General features: G+C 34.1%; 1 protein-coding gene across 1 annotated transcript in view; it reads right to left on the reverse strand.

Moving 5' to 3' along the window:
- The window catches only part of LOC129223171 (1-phosphatidylinositol 4,5-bisphosphate phosphodiesterase-like), a 187,421-nt gene extending 173,549 nt beyond the window's left edge, over nt 1-13,872 (reverse strand). Inside the window, exons 1-9 of the mRNA XM_054857738.1 lie at nt 13,840-13,872; nt 13,661-13,747; nt 12,855-12,914; nt 12,416-12,553; nt 9,006-9,085; nt 8,057-8,110; nt 7,875-7,956; nt 5,100-5,200; nt 4,953-5,010 (exon numbers count right to left, since the gene is read on the reverse strand). Coding sequence (XP_054713713.1) covers nt 4,953-5,010; nt 5,100-5,200; nt 7,875-7,956; nt 8,057-8,110; nt 9,006-9,085; nt 12,416-12,553; nt 12,855-12,914; nt 13,661-13,747; nt 13,840-13,872 — 693 coding nt within the window. The remainder of the gene's footprint in view (nt 1-4,952; nt 5,011-5,099; nt 5,201-7,874; nt 7,957-8,056; nt 8,111-9,005; nt 9,086-12,415; nt 12,554-12,854; nt 12,915-13,660; nt 13,748-13,839) is intronic.
- Between the last annotated feature and the right edge of the window lie 406 nt (nt 13,873-14,278).

The raw sequence follows: 14,278 nt of genomic DNA on the forward strand, positions 1-14,278 counted from the left end.
GCTGCGTGAGGAATTTTTCAGGCTCACCAAACACAGGGTGACAAGAAATAACTTGAAGACGCATAATGCATCATAATTTTAATGCCAATGAAAATATTAAGACCAAACTTCAAAATTAATATGAATACATTATTTTGTCTACTATAATTACAAATTTTCAAAGCGGCTACCTTTAACCTTAATACAGATCTTTAAACGTGGCACAAAATTTTCGGCTATGGGCCGCAACTCACTTACTAGTATGTTATCCCATTCCTTGCATAAGGATTTCTTTAGGGATGCCTTAGTTTTATGCGGTTTAGCACACAACTTTGTCTTTAAAACCTTCTTGACTTGCTGAACAGCATCAACGACCCCAATTTAATGGTTTGGGGTGGGATATGTGCTAGTGGGAAAATATCACTTGTTTTTATTGATCAAAGGGTTAAAAATAATCAAGAAACATATGGCAAACGCATTTTGGATGATGCTGTCTTACCTTGGTCGAAAAAGTTTTTTGGAAACAAAAGATGGACCTTCCAACAGGATTTCGCACCTGCACACAGAGTTAAAGGCACTCAAGATTAGTGCAAGACAGTTTCCGGACTTCATTGGAGCTGAAGAATGGCCACCTTACTCCCCAGATTTGAGCACAATTCATTATTCTTTTTGGTCCATCGTGGAGACAAGGGTGTGGGCTAAACCTCATAAAAAATTTGGCATCCCTAACAAAATTCATATTTAAGGCATGGGATAGAACATCAGTTATTATTCTCTTTGGTCCATCGTGGAGACAAGGGTGTGGGCTAAACCTCATAAAAATTTGGCATCCCTAACGAAATTCTTATTCAAGGCATGGGATGGAATATCAGTTATTATTCTCTTTGGTTCATCGTGGAGACAAGGATGTGGGCTAAACTTCATAAAAATTTGGCATCCGTAGCATCCGTAAACTTATTCAAGGGATGGGTAAGTCAGTTGCGGCCCATAGCCGAAAATTTTGTGTCACGTTCAAAGCTCTGTATTAAGGCTAAATGTAGCGACTTTGAAAAAATTGTAAATATATCAGACGAAATAATGTATTTATATTAATTTTGAAGTTCGGTCTAAATATTTTCATTAGTATTAAAGTTATGATGTATTATGTGTGTTTAAGTGTTTTCTTATCCCCCTGTAATTTTATGCTTCCAAATGCAGATGGAAACGAGGAAGCATTACGTTCAAAAGAACAAAGGAACCTGGGTAGACAATCAATTCTTTCAGGAGCAAGCTTACATTCTGAAATCTGAAAGTATACAAGACCAATATTTCTAATGTCATTTTTTCGTTATTCAGTTACAAAGAAAACTTGTTTGAAATGTGATAAAAGGTTTCCCAATTTGTTTATCTATTATACATACATTAAATACAAGTAACTAAAATTAAAAATTTTAAAAACCTCCGACTGAGTAGCAAATGTAGAATCAAGAGGGAAAATTGAAAATCCTTTCAAATGCCTTATACTATTAAAAATCAATTACAAGTATTTTATTTGTTAACAAATAGAAACTGGCAAGAGATAAAAATTTTAAATCATTGCTTTTAATTTCCTTGTGGGCCAACAATGAATTCGGTTACCAATCGCGTGAATAAAGGCTTAGTCGTATTTAAAATCTGCTTTAAAAAAGCGTTATAATTCGAATGATATATAACATGGAAGTTCCAAACAAATTTTATCAGACGCAGAAAAAAATACTCTTTATTTTGGTACTAAATTTTAAAATTTTTAAATATGTTTTCACTGCAAAAATCGAAAAAAAACTTTTAGAGGTTTTAAACTAATATCTTTGTTAATTAATGTCATCCAAAGACGCAGTCCAAAGCACTACTTTTAGTCACTGAAATCCATAGAATAAGCAAAAAAAAAAAAATAATAATAATAATAATAACATGAACCCAGAAAATACTATCATTTTCCCAACAGTTAGTTTTTAATTAATTTTTTTAATTGTCCGATTTTTCAAACAAGGCGTGGTCTTTACGACGTCACAAATGATGCGCTTTGGCGCATTTTTCTATCGCGTTCATGATCATGAAGAAGAGAATTAAATATTGCGCTCTCTACACTTGCTATCAACCATATCGTTGTCACGTGAGTAAAGATGTGAATTAAATATTTTGCTCTGTGAATGGCATTTTATCATTTGTGATGTCATCGGCAGAAGCGTGAACAATGAAAACGCTCCGATTAAAGTAATTTTTTTTAAATAATGTTAAACTTAAACAAATTATTTAAAAAATGGTCAGATCTTATGTTTTTAAGCATGCTCTTTCAGAAAAAAAAATACTTCTAAAATTTTGGAAACGACCCCATTAGTTAAAATGTATATCTGTTGCCAGTTTATATTTGTTAACAAATAAAATACTTGTAATTGATTTTTAATAGTTTAAAGTTTTTAAAAGGATTTTCAATTTTCCCTCTTAATTCTACATTTGCGACTCAGTCGAGTTTTTTTTTTTTTTTTTTCTCAAAGGGACCCGTACTGATACCACCTTTACTGTACACATTCAAAAGTAGTAAGTAACATTAACTCGGACTTTTAAATAAGTGCGCTTTTACTAATCTTCTTTTCACCAATAATTAGATTTGTTTTTCAATTTATCAATGTTCTGTGGTGCCACCTTTGATGTTTGGAAAGTCAGCGCTTCCCATGCTGCAGTAATCGAAGGATTCAATTATAGCCATTTAAATGCGCCATCACTATCCCAAACACATGTGTAATTGAAAATTATTTACGTAATTACAGTCCAACGTTCATTTAATGATACTTAATGTGAAATCTTATCTCTTGTCTCTAAAACCCCTGCAGTTAATTGCGTCAGGTATTTCGTCTGCGATCTGTGCCAGTCTCAGCACTCATTTTTAAAATCTCTTCTTTAATGGCGTCAGGTATTTCGTCTGCAATCGGTGTCAGTCTCAGCACTCATTTTTAAAATCTCTTCTTTAATTGCGTCGTTTACTTTGCTAGCTGTTATTTGACGATTAATTACTAAAACGTGAAAGATTCTAAATTGGCAAAGGGAAAAAAAATCCATTGAAAAAATTGTTAATGCCGTTTTTCTTTTCGCGGTTTAATTTTACATTTTAATGGAACATTTATTGTTTTCAAATGAGTTAATACATTTATTTGGTGGATTATTTCAGTTTTAACGGATTAATTTCACTATTTGGCTACTTGTTTTTTATTGTAATGAAACTTTTAGCCTTCTCTAACGGATTTTTTATTTATTTTTTTTTTATTGAGGACGTCAACCTTGTCTTCCAAAAAAAAGAGGGCGAAAAAAAAACGAAGGCACACGGGTTCCAGGGCGCAAAAAAAAAGTGTGCATACGTTCAAGGCTCCCTCCCCCCCCCCCCCAAAAAAAAAAAAAAAGAGCGCACAGGTTTGAGGACGCAAAAAAATCCAAGACACTATGAGGATGAAATGAAAAAAAAAAAACGGGCACAGATTTAATGGCGCAAAAAAAAAAAAGAATTAAAAAAAAAAAAAACGAAGCCGTGTCTAGGGTTGCCAACTGCTCCGCATTTTGCGGGGTTGCTCTTCAAAAATGGCGAAACTCCTCGGCTCCGCATCGAAGTTCCTTCGCTCCGCATTTCCTGACCGAAAGTTTTCAAGACTAAATTTAGCTATTTTATCGAAACAAACATGTTAATATGGGAAATTAAAGATGCTTATGCTCAAAGATTGAAACAGTGTTTAAAGCTGTTTTATTCATTTAAAACAGGGTTGTCCAAATGGCGGTCCGCCAACTTCTTATTCAGCTTTTTTTTTTCGACATTTTATGGTATCAAGAAGCATCCAAGACTACCATTCTTGGTCAAGCCAGGGTCCCCGAAATTTCCTCTTGATCGGTCATTTACTCCTTTCATAGTATTGGGAGGAAAAGGTGCAAGACATCTACAGGTCAAGGTCAAGCAGTCCTACCCTGCACGATGGTGTACAAACGAATTCCTAAAAATAGTATTGTCTCGCGTTGACGGGGGAGACAGGGTGGGAAGAGAGAAACATTTCAGAGAAGCAAAATCTGCCTGCAATTGGTTAAAAATAAAGACCCCCCTCACTGACTTTACTGTCTTTGTTGATGTCGAAAAAGAAATTGAGAATTTGCTCTCGTCACTTTCATGTTTGGGAGCACATATTTATGGGGAAGCTCATTTTCGGCGAAGAACTTGATCAAGAATCGTCACAGGAGCTCTTTCTCCGATTGTTCATTGATAGACTTTCTTCTACTAGTAACAACACACATTGATGTTGACATTCCTGCCCTTGCAAAGAAGGCGGATCGGCTTCAGTTTTCCCGTTAAAATTTAAGCAAATTGTTTTATAATCCTTCTGTTCCATTGTTTTATTACTAATAAGTCAACTATTAATTGTTATTGTATAAGATGTAAGAGGTTATTGTTCAACTTTTTCAAACTGCGGCCCGCCAGGTGATCAGCGACCGGAATTCTGGCCCGTGGGCTCTTTGCAGTTGGACAGCCCTGATTTAAAAACAACTATTTTTACACTCGTACTCAAAATGATTTATTAAAGCTATGAAACAATTTTAGATTTAGGTTTTAGTTATTTTTATTGATTTTTGTACAAAAGAAGGGAAATTTTGCATCCTTTTTTTTCTTTTATTTAAGCCTGATTGTTGAACATACGTCACATATAACAATTTTCATTTTCAAGGTAAACTGGGCAAGGCCGGGCAACACAGCTAGTTTCCTATACATATCTCTATGGGAACTCTTCAGATACTTCCCATACTTATATGATGTGAACACGAGGTTATTTTTATTATTATTATTATTAATATTTCACTTATACTCCTTTATTTTATCAATTTATTGACCGCATTAATTTATACCTTTTAATTAGTTAATTAATCAATTAATTTTATGTCAGTTAATAAATGCTTTTCCATATTATGTATTTGTAAACACTTACATCATTCAAAAAAGTCACCAATTGTTCGATGTTTATAGTTTCAACTTTTCCTTGAGTTCTGTGAAAAATAAGACGAAGAAGCTGGTTAAACACTCATGATGAAAAAATATCGAACAAGTAGAATTAAAAATTTGAGTTTGAGCTCACATTGATTGGAACAATTCTTCGATATCGTTTCTTGGGCAAACTTTAAAATATATCTCGTAGAACTTATCGAGAGTAAAGTCGGCAGGCTCAATGACGTCATTCTGGAAGAATGAAAAGAAATTAAATAAAACCCAAACACACACACACACACATAATAAAATGTTCCCGTAACAATTTCCCTTTCTAATAGTATTAATTTTTATTCATGCATAGATATCCATTGCTTCAACCCCTGTTGAAGAAAAGAGAAGATATTCTCAGAGAAATAAAAAAATCCAATAATCCCTCGCTTAGGTAAACAAAACAAATGCTGAGATAAAAAGAACCGTTGTCCAACTTAAGAGAGAAAATTGGAAAAAAAATGTGCAAATCTAGTGATGCACACACCCTCAATACCAAACTTTGGAAACTTACGAAATCTTTGAGTTCAACTCAATCGCAACGGGAACTGAACAAACAGACAGAGACTAAAAAGGGATAATCCTTTCTTTCGAATGCAAACGATGAATCTATTGGATCAGAACGTAGAAGAACATGTTTTGAAGAAAGTCTTTAACCCTCTAGAGAGCTTAACTAAAGTCCATTTTAGATCAGAAATGGGAACTCATATTTTCAAAAATCAAGATCCGCCTGAATACCTTCGTCAACTCGCATTGGAGGTTATAAATCAAATACCAGCTGCTGCAACTTAAATTTATACTGACGGCAGCAAAAGAGACCGGAACTCATGTGGCAGTGGCATCTTTATGAAGGCTCCTAATTGCTCTCATAAATTCAAAATAAGAAATCCAGACTTCTGTTCCGTTTTTAGATCTGAGTTAATTGCCATTGATGAAGCTCTCAGAATCATCAAGACAGTAACATCATCTGCTGAAATTTGGATTTTATCCGACAGCCGCAGTGCTATCTAACATCTTAGCAACTGGATAAACGTTGGAGACAAAACATCCGTCTCGATCCTTAAAAATCTTAAAGAACTCACCCAGCATCATGAGATATACCTCCAATGGATTCCATCCCACATTGGTCTCTTTAGCAATGACACAGCGGACCTCCTGGCCAAGGAAGGTGTCACTGAAAATTTGATGTCAAAAAGAATTTTGACCTTCTCGGACATTTTTTCTAAAATGAAAACTTTGAACCAAGAACTTTGGAAGACTCCTCCGACTCACTCCTGGTACAATAGGCAGTCCCCAGGTGGTGCCCTTTCCATCAAGGCGGATAGAGTCGTCCAAACAACAATCAGTAGGACAAGTGGGCACATCAAGTGCCTTTCTTTTCATTTAGGTGAGGAAGTTTTTGAGACCTGTATCAAATGAAGATTAGTGCAGGCATCCCCAGACCATCTTTTGAATTTTAGGGACTGGACAGAAAGGACATTTACATCAGTCCTCTCTTGGTTTATGATTTTTTGGGAACACTTGGGCTCATGGACCTGGTCTAGCCTGCGGTTAGACCGGAGGAAAAAGTCATCATCATCATCATCATTAATTTCTATAAAAGATAAATTTTAGTTGCATAACCTTCGAAAAAAAATCTAACAGTATACATGTTTTTTAATAGTAGTGTTGTTTAAGACTTCACAATGCTTTTGACATCTATTTGATTCCATATTTTCATACATGTTGTGGAGCAACAACGCATAGATGTAGTATTATATAACTAGATACTAAACTCCGTAGCACCAAACCACTGGCCGCCATCGAAAGCAGGAGGATTGGCAATTTTCATAAGTAAACGGGCTAAAGTTGTCTGTGTCACATAAAAGAGAGACTTCCTACTCTCGTCAATTGAAATTCGCTGTTGTCTGTTTTAAAATTTTCACAATAAGCATTTTCTTATTTAAATTTTACTCGTGATTTTTTTTTTTTTTTTTAATGTAGTATTTTTTAGACGTTTGCCGCTTACTGGATGGTCTCGTTGACTCGTTTCTCCATTATGCCTCTAGTTTATGCTACAACATTACGGAAAGTGTTACTTCTGAAGGAAAATTACTTTCATCCGACTGCGAACAAATGACCCTAGTCAATCATTTGAGAAAACGAGTCCATTCCTTAAAATAAGTAGAGGAGGAAGAAAGAATGCGTGTCATATTTTCAAGGTTAACGCCATTTTGGCGATATGAAGAAAAAAATACTCCTAGTATATTTTCGTTATCATTTGGTCCTGAAATATTTAAGCTGCTGTAATAACTGCATTGAGTTGACGAATAAGTAAAAATGACAAGCCTAGCGTTTTTTATTGCAAACCTACTCCCGTCAATTTTCAATTCAAATTAACTAAAGGAGGTGTTGCAGTCTCTAACCAATGACTGCTGAAAGAGATTAAACCAAGATCCACCCATTTACGTAGGATGTAATCTGTCCAATGAAACAACTGCCTTGACCCCAAAAATTGAAATATTGTAGCTCTTTGGCTAATTACTTAAATTCCGAAGTGAAATACTCAAGCTCTAGAAGCAATAACGCACTTGCAAATTCCGATTTTCAACTTTCCTCTCCGTATCTCCTTTTCAAGAAAATGAACGCTTCTGAAACAAGGCGGGGCCAGGGGTCAACTCTTCGCGGTCAGACTTTAGATAGTGTAATCAGGTAGGCATGGAGCTCAAACCATCATCTTCTTTTTCATTGCACATTTCATAAGTCGCATTATTTTTGCCTCCGTAAATCTTTCACGGTAAAAAAAAATATCAATATAGCGACTAAGTCACTCATATGAAACTATTTTTGTAGTAGTTACGAGCCAACAGAATCTAGAATAGGGGTGAGTGCTTACTTTATCACTCGGCAATCCAATATCAGCCATGCACTGGTACACCAACTTTTCTGTCTTTCCTGAAGCAAAAGTTTGAGCAATTCTAGAAACAAATTGCAACACTTACTGATTACGTTGTTCATCAGAATAAAAAAATAAAAAAAAAGTTTAATGACCAATCTACACTAATTCTTTTATCTTACCTTCTTACTGGTATTTTCCCATTCGGATCTACCATGAATCCCAATTTCATCCAACTAAAAATTAAGTTACATTTTGAAATGAAATACATACACAAAGCAGAATATATATTTAAATGAATAAAAAGGTTTTTAAAAAATGCTTGGTGAAAAGATATCAGTGAAATTTTAAAACGTTGTAAATAAAGTACAGATTGTCCAGAAAATACTATATACAGCTATTCTAAGGCTACACTGCCGTGGGCAGGTAAACGGCAGTACCTGCAGATATGAATTTTCGAGATATATATCGAAGAAATGTGCGTCGGATTTAATACTAACAGTAGGGAAAGGCTGGAATTAGACGTTTCTTTCGCGCCTTTTTTTCAACGGAAACCAAATAATTAAGCTTGTACTATAAAGCTAACGTACAAGAGATGACAAAAATGCAAAAAAAAAAAAAAAAAAAAAAAAATCAAAAATGAAAAATTTGCAGTTAGTGCCCTTTACCTGCCCACGGCGGTACAGTAGAGCTCCTTCATCAGTGAAAAAACAAAGCGCTTACCACATAACAAGAAAATCTTCTGAAACACTTACGGCTTTTTAGTTGTCGTGAAAAAAAAAATCAAGTACTGTCTATCTTTCACGAGAAAAGCTCCCGTTGTCAAGTCTGAGCCCGTCTACTGCCATAGAAACGGACTTCGTTCATTTTCTGCAAGGGTTAGCAGGAAGGCTTTTTGGCGCCATTTCGCCACTCGTCTGCTCACCTTTGTGCAGTCGTACGGGTTTTTCCAACATTAAGCTTCCCTTTGAAAAATGAGACGCGCCTTGTTACTATAGCAGTAGACAGGCGCAGACATTTCGACAGTGGCTTTTATCGTGATGGTCGGACAGTACTGTTAACAACAATCTGTTTTCCAAAAATTGAAAAATCTGCTTTCAGGATGGCTATAAATTCAAAAGAAACACTCACTGTTTCTTAAGACAAGTTGCTGGACACACATTATTTGCTTTGATATTGTTCGTAATCTTTCTTAAACCACTCTGCCAGTTCTGAAAAACATAAACGTTTCATATAAATATCGACTAGGGTAACGGCACCAGTAACAGACAAGGGTCCATTTTAACTCCAGTCAAATAAAATGAAATAGAGATACAATTTCATGTTACTCTGAGAAGAAAAAGTAATAAGTTAGTTCAAATGAACAGAGATAAAAACATTATGGTTTCAGGCCGTCTGTCATTTGATTACAGCAGCCGCTTTTCAGACATGGAATCTAGAAGGTTTTGTAACACTTGTTTCGTTATTTTATGGTGCCAAACTTCAGTTATTGATTTCTTAGACTTCCTTTCTACATTTGCACTGAAAAAAATCAGTTTAGTTTCGAAAATAACTATTTCTTTGTGTTTTATCTTTAAAAAAAAAAGAAAACCCTCAAACTTATACAATACTTTTTGTCCACAGTGTATTTTGAGCACACGGTCAAAATTACTTTATGCATGGCTGTCCAAAGTTCATTTTGGAGAGTACATTTAATAGGAAGAACGGCACCAGTAACAAATAAGTAAGATCAGTAACAGTAAGTTGGGATTTAAAAAATAAGCCTTATAGGCACGTTGAACTGATGTTGCTGTAGCCCATGTAGAATACGGTGCAACCATCTAGTGTTATCAGAGTAAATTTTTTGAGCCAGTTGGTATTTACATGGCAGTGGTGGAAGGTTATGAACAGTCACCACCAGGTCTGCCGGTGTTTCATGTTCATTTGATTTTATAAGGTTTTAGATCTGAAAATAAAGAACTTTTGCTCATTTTGAAGAGAAAAAGGGAATCGTGTCCATTACTCATCCTCAGGGGCGGATACAGAAAAATCTTTTGGAGGGGGCATGGGAATTTGAATAGCACCCCCCCCCCCCTGTCCTGTCGCCTTCGATGTTTCATAACAAAGTTTTATTGACTTTATTTTTAAATGAGCGTGTTTTTTTTTTTTTTTTTTTTTTTTAGGATTCCTTTAGGTCAATGAGTCTACTTCTAAGTACATAAATATTATGCACGAAAAAACTTTGAATGTGGACGGAAAACATCTTTAACGTTTCAAGCTATTTAAATACTAAATCCAATATATTGCCACCGAAATGCAAGACAATGAGCGGCTTTACTTAGGAACATTGTCATAATGATTATAACACGAGGGCAAGGTTATTAAATAAACTCATACCTCACTTGAGTTCTTTCAAATTAATTTATAAAGAAAATCATAACTTCATAACATATAAGTTTTACTGAAGAATTCAGAAACTATTTCTGTGTGAATTTCAAAACAATTGCTGATTTGTTCTTAAAGCCATGATACAGTTGAGATATCATATTGATACAGTAGAACCTCGATTATCCGAGCTTCGATTAACCGATGTTTCTGTTAACCGAGCCGACAATGAAGTCTTTTTTCTCTCTCTCTCTCTCTCTTGTCTAAATACGTAAGCTCTAAAAGAGCGACGTGTTTTATTTCTCTGCCTGTGCTGCCTGCTGTTCTGCCTCAAAAACTAACTTCTAAGAAACATAAGACACCCATATTTAGAGCAGATGACAGATACTAACTACACCAATAGATTTTTTTTTTTTTTTTTTTTTTTTTGCTTAAAAAAATTGCTTGATCGAGGAACTATTTCCAGAAATTTGGGACCCTTGCAAAGAATGGTAACAGATTTAACAACAAAGATGTACATTTAATAAAATGATGAATTTTCAATTTTAAACTAAATTTATTTTTTGGAAATTTTGTGTTTTTCAAAGGCGTCAGTTAATATTTAAATTTGCATTGTAAAAAAAATCAATTGACTTTTAAAACTTACTACAAGTCATTTGCTTATTTTAGTTTTCTAACTGAAGAACATTATTTTTACATGTTTATTTTTATCCTTTAAAAATATTCTATTGTATTTTATTTAATACATTTTAAAAATTTGAGATCCTGACATGCTTTTGCACAAAGTTTTCACTAACCGAAATCCCCGATATCCGAGGCAACTGAGACCCCAGTTAGATCGAATAAACGAGGTTTTACTATAGTGTCTAGAAGGGGATAGGCTTCTAGGCACTATAGTTCTACTGTACTACATGCCGTTTCCATTAAAATCATGGTTTTTAATAGGTTCTAGGATCAAAATGATTCTTTTAGGTGCGCCTACACATTTAAAAAAAAAAGTTAATTATTGATTCCATCAAAGAAGAATTAGTGGACAAATCGCGATAATACGGTCCCTTGAATTCGAAACCAGTGAGTTAAATGTATTATGCAGCTCTGAGCCCCTGACTCCAGTAATAATAAGCAAACAAAAATGCTTTTTTTCAAAAAATGCTGCATGTGTTTTGTGTTCTTTTTAATGAACTACGTAAAAAAAATGACGAAGAAAGGTCAATTAAAAAGTAATAAATAAAATAGTGAAACTAATTCATCCTTTTAAGGGGGGCACGTGCCCCCTGCCCCCCCCCCCTTAAATCCGCTACTGCTCATCCTTTCCTCATCCTATCTGTTGCTGGGCATCATCAGAATTTTCGGTGTCTGTTACTGGGGTTCGGACCGTTTTTCGAAATTGAGCAAACAAAAATAGAATTAACTAACTCATAGGATCCAGAAGTAGCCAAACGTGAGATGAGGTGTAGTTGCATGAGATAAAAATCGTTTAAAATTTCTAAAATACATAAAAAGACTTAAAAAGTTGAGTTAATCTGAGAGCGATGTCTTAAGCATGTCTGTTACTGAAGCCGTTACGCTATTGAGAGGTTGCACTTGGTAAAAAAATAATGAGGCGTTTTTTTATACAGCTGAACAAAAAGGTACAGTAAGGGGCCAATTCCCGCAAACTTCAACTCTGCTTTTTAAGTGTACTAAACATTAATGGACTTTTGAAAGTTTTCAATCAAAACTTGACCTTTCTACTGTTTCTGAAAAATCTTAATCGGTACAATCGGAGAACAAACTCCATGAAACTCTTTCTCCATTTTTATTTTTAATTTATTGCTTGATTTCGTTTATTTATTGATTTATTTATTTGTTTTATTTTTTTTATTTTGATGAGTCACTCATAAATCACTCACTCACTGATAAAAATGTCAATACATGTTAGTGTAAACTTGGGGAAGAAAAAACATGTCTCTATATCATCAAATACATGTTTTATTCAAAAAAAAAAAAAAAAATTCACCTTATTATTTTTTTTTCCTTTATTATTGAGTCCAAAGTTCCAACTAAGAAACTTGAGCATGCATTAACATTACTGAAAATACAGCAGAAAATATGGCGGCAAATTTGCAGTCTTTTACTGCTGAGAGCTATATTACTTAATTTTAAATCATATTATTGGGAATTATTGAAAATAATACCTTTGCAGTATCTGGATCAGGACAAACGACGTGCGTTTTATTAACATTAACCATATCAGTTCCACTACAAATGGTCAACGATACATCATCTAAGTTGAATTTGTTTCTAGACATCAACTCCGTTAAAAATTTGGAATCCTAAGTAAAATAAATTGTATAAAACATCATTATAAAAGAATGAAGAAAGCATTCAGTTTGATTAATAAAACAAGTTATTGTACGTAACGGCTTTGTTTTAGTTTGTCAACATTCTTATGCCATAATTTAACTCTTTAAAAAGTCTATAAAGTTTGAAATGCCTTAAATTGTTAAATATGGACTCAATTGAGTTCCATATTTAACAATTCATAACATTAATTAAGGTAACTAGTAAACAGTTAAAGGTTTTATTGAGTAACTCATGCAAAATATAAATATGTAGATATTTTGAGTAGATTACTTTTGGAATTCCGCCTCTTCGGATGTCATTCACATGTGACAACTCCAACACTCTTCCATACTAAAAAAAAAAATGTGTTTAAGAATTTTATTTCCGTTTTGTGTCAATTGCCATAAATATTTGCTGATTTTTGCATTAACATCTTCAAATATTCAGTGCACAGTTGGTGTAGCTTAACATTTGATGATGAAATACGATGCAAACAGATAATATTTAAATGAAGTTAACATCTTACTCTCCAACTAGCAAGAAGTGAATTTTGACATTGGTGACTTTTAGTAAGCCATGTGAACTTATTATTTAACTATATTCATTATAAAGATCAACATTTTTTGAACCGGAAAGGAAGACAACAAGCAATGAAATGCGAAAAAAAAAAAAAAAAAAGACTATCAGCATGCAATATACCAGACAGCCCGGTTATCTCATCCAGAGACTGCAGTTTCGTTCTTATTAGAACTCATCAGTCTGGATTAGCGAATAACTGAGCGAGAGGCAGATGTCATCTCATTGAAGCTGATATCCGTCATTCACGAGTCGAACCGCCTCATACTGCTGACACTCGCTGGTGAGATGAATTTTCTTTTTCTACCGGTGTGTTGACAGTCTCAGCTTCAACGAGATTGCTTCTGCCTCCAGTTCGGTTATCCACTAATCCAGACGGATAAGTTCTAATAAGAACGAAACTGCAGTCTCAGGATGTGTTAACCGGGCTGTCTGGTACATTAAGCCCTAGCTTAGGGGCGGTATACTGCTTAAGAGACTATCAGGTTTGCTAGGTTTGAAGATACAAAACTCATACTTACATTCCCGACACTTTTCCAATAGATAAAGAATCCTAAATCATCGACTCTAAACAACGCACTTGACTCGTAATTTATTTCTTCCTTTTCCTAAAATATAGAAAGTTAAACGTATGGTAAAAACAATTTATAATTTCATACTTAAAGCTTTTGATGTATTTTACCTCATTATTTCATCTTACTTGAATATAAATTAGCTGTTTTTCACATTTCATTATGCATTTTTAAGAATTAAATAAATTTTCTTCAAGAAAATATTCTTCTAATGATATTTGATGCATATATTATTTTGATTTGAATTGATTTTAAACACTCAGATCAATGGCGCATCCAAGGGAGGGATTGTGAGGTTAAAAACCATTCTAGAAATCGAATACATTTATTTCCTCCGCACAAAATCAAGGAAAGAAAAACAGTATTTAATATTTTACTGTGTACGGTAGTTTTCTTTTTTTTTTTTTTTTCCTTTTTTGAGTACCTTCGCTCCTGTAGTTTGTAAGACGTCTTTTCGTCTCAAATCGAAAAAAGAAAGAAAAAAGAGCAAGAAATGAAAAAAAGAGAGAGAGAAAATAAAAAATAAAAAATAACGGCAAGAAAATACGAAGAAACGTATAACATGCA

The sequence above is a fragment of the Uloborus diversus genome, chromosome 5 (genome assembly GCF_026930045.1).
Source record: "Uloborus diversus isolate 005 chromosome 5, Udiv.v.3.1, whole genome shotgun sequence".
NCBI lineage: Eukaryota > Metazoa > Arthropoda > Arachnida > Araneae > Uloboridae > Uloborus > Uloborus diversus.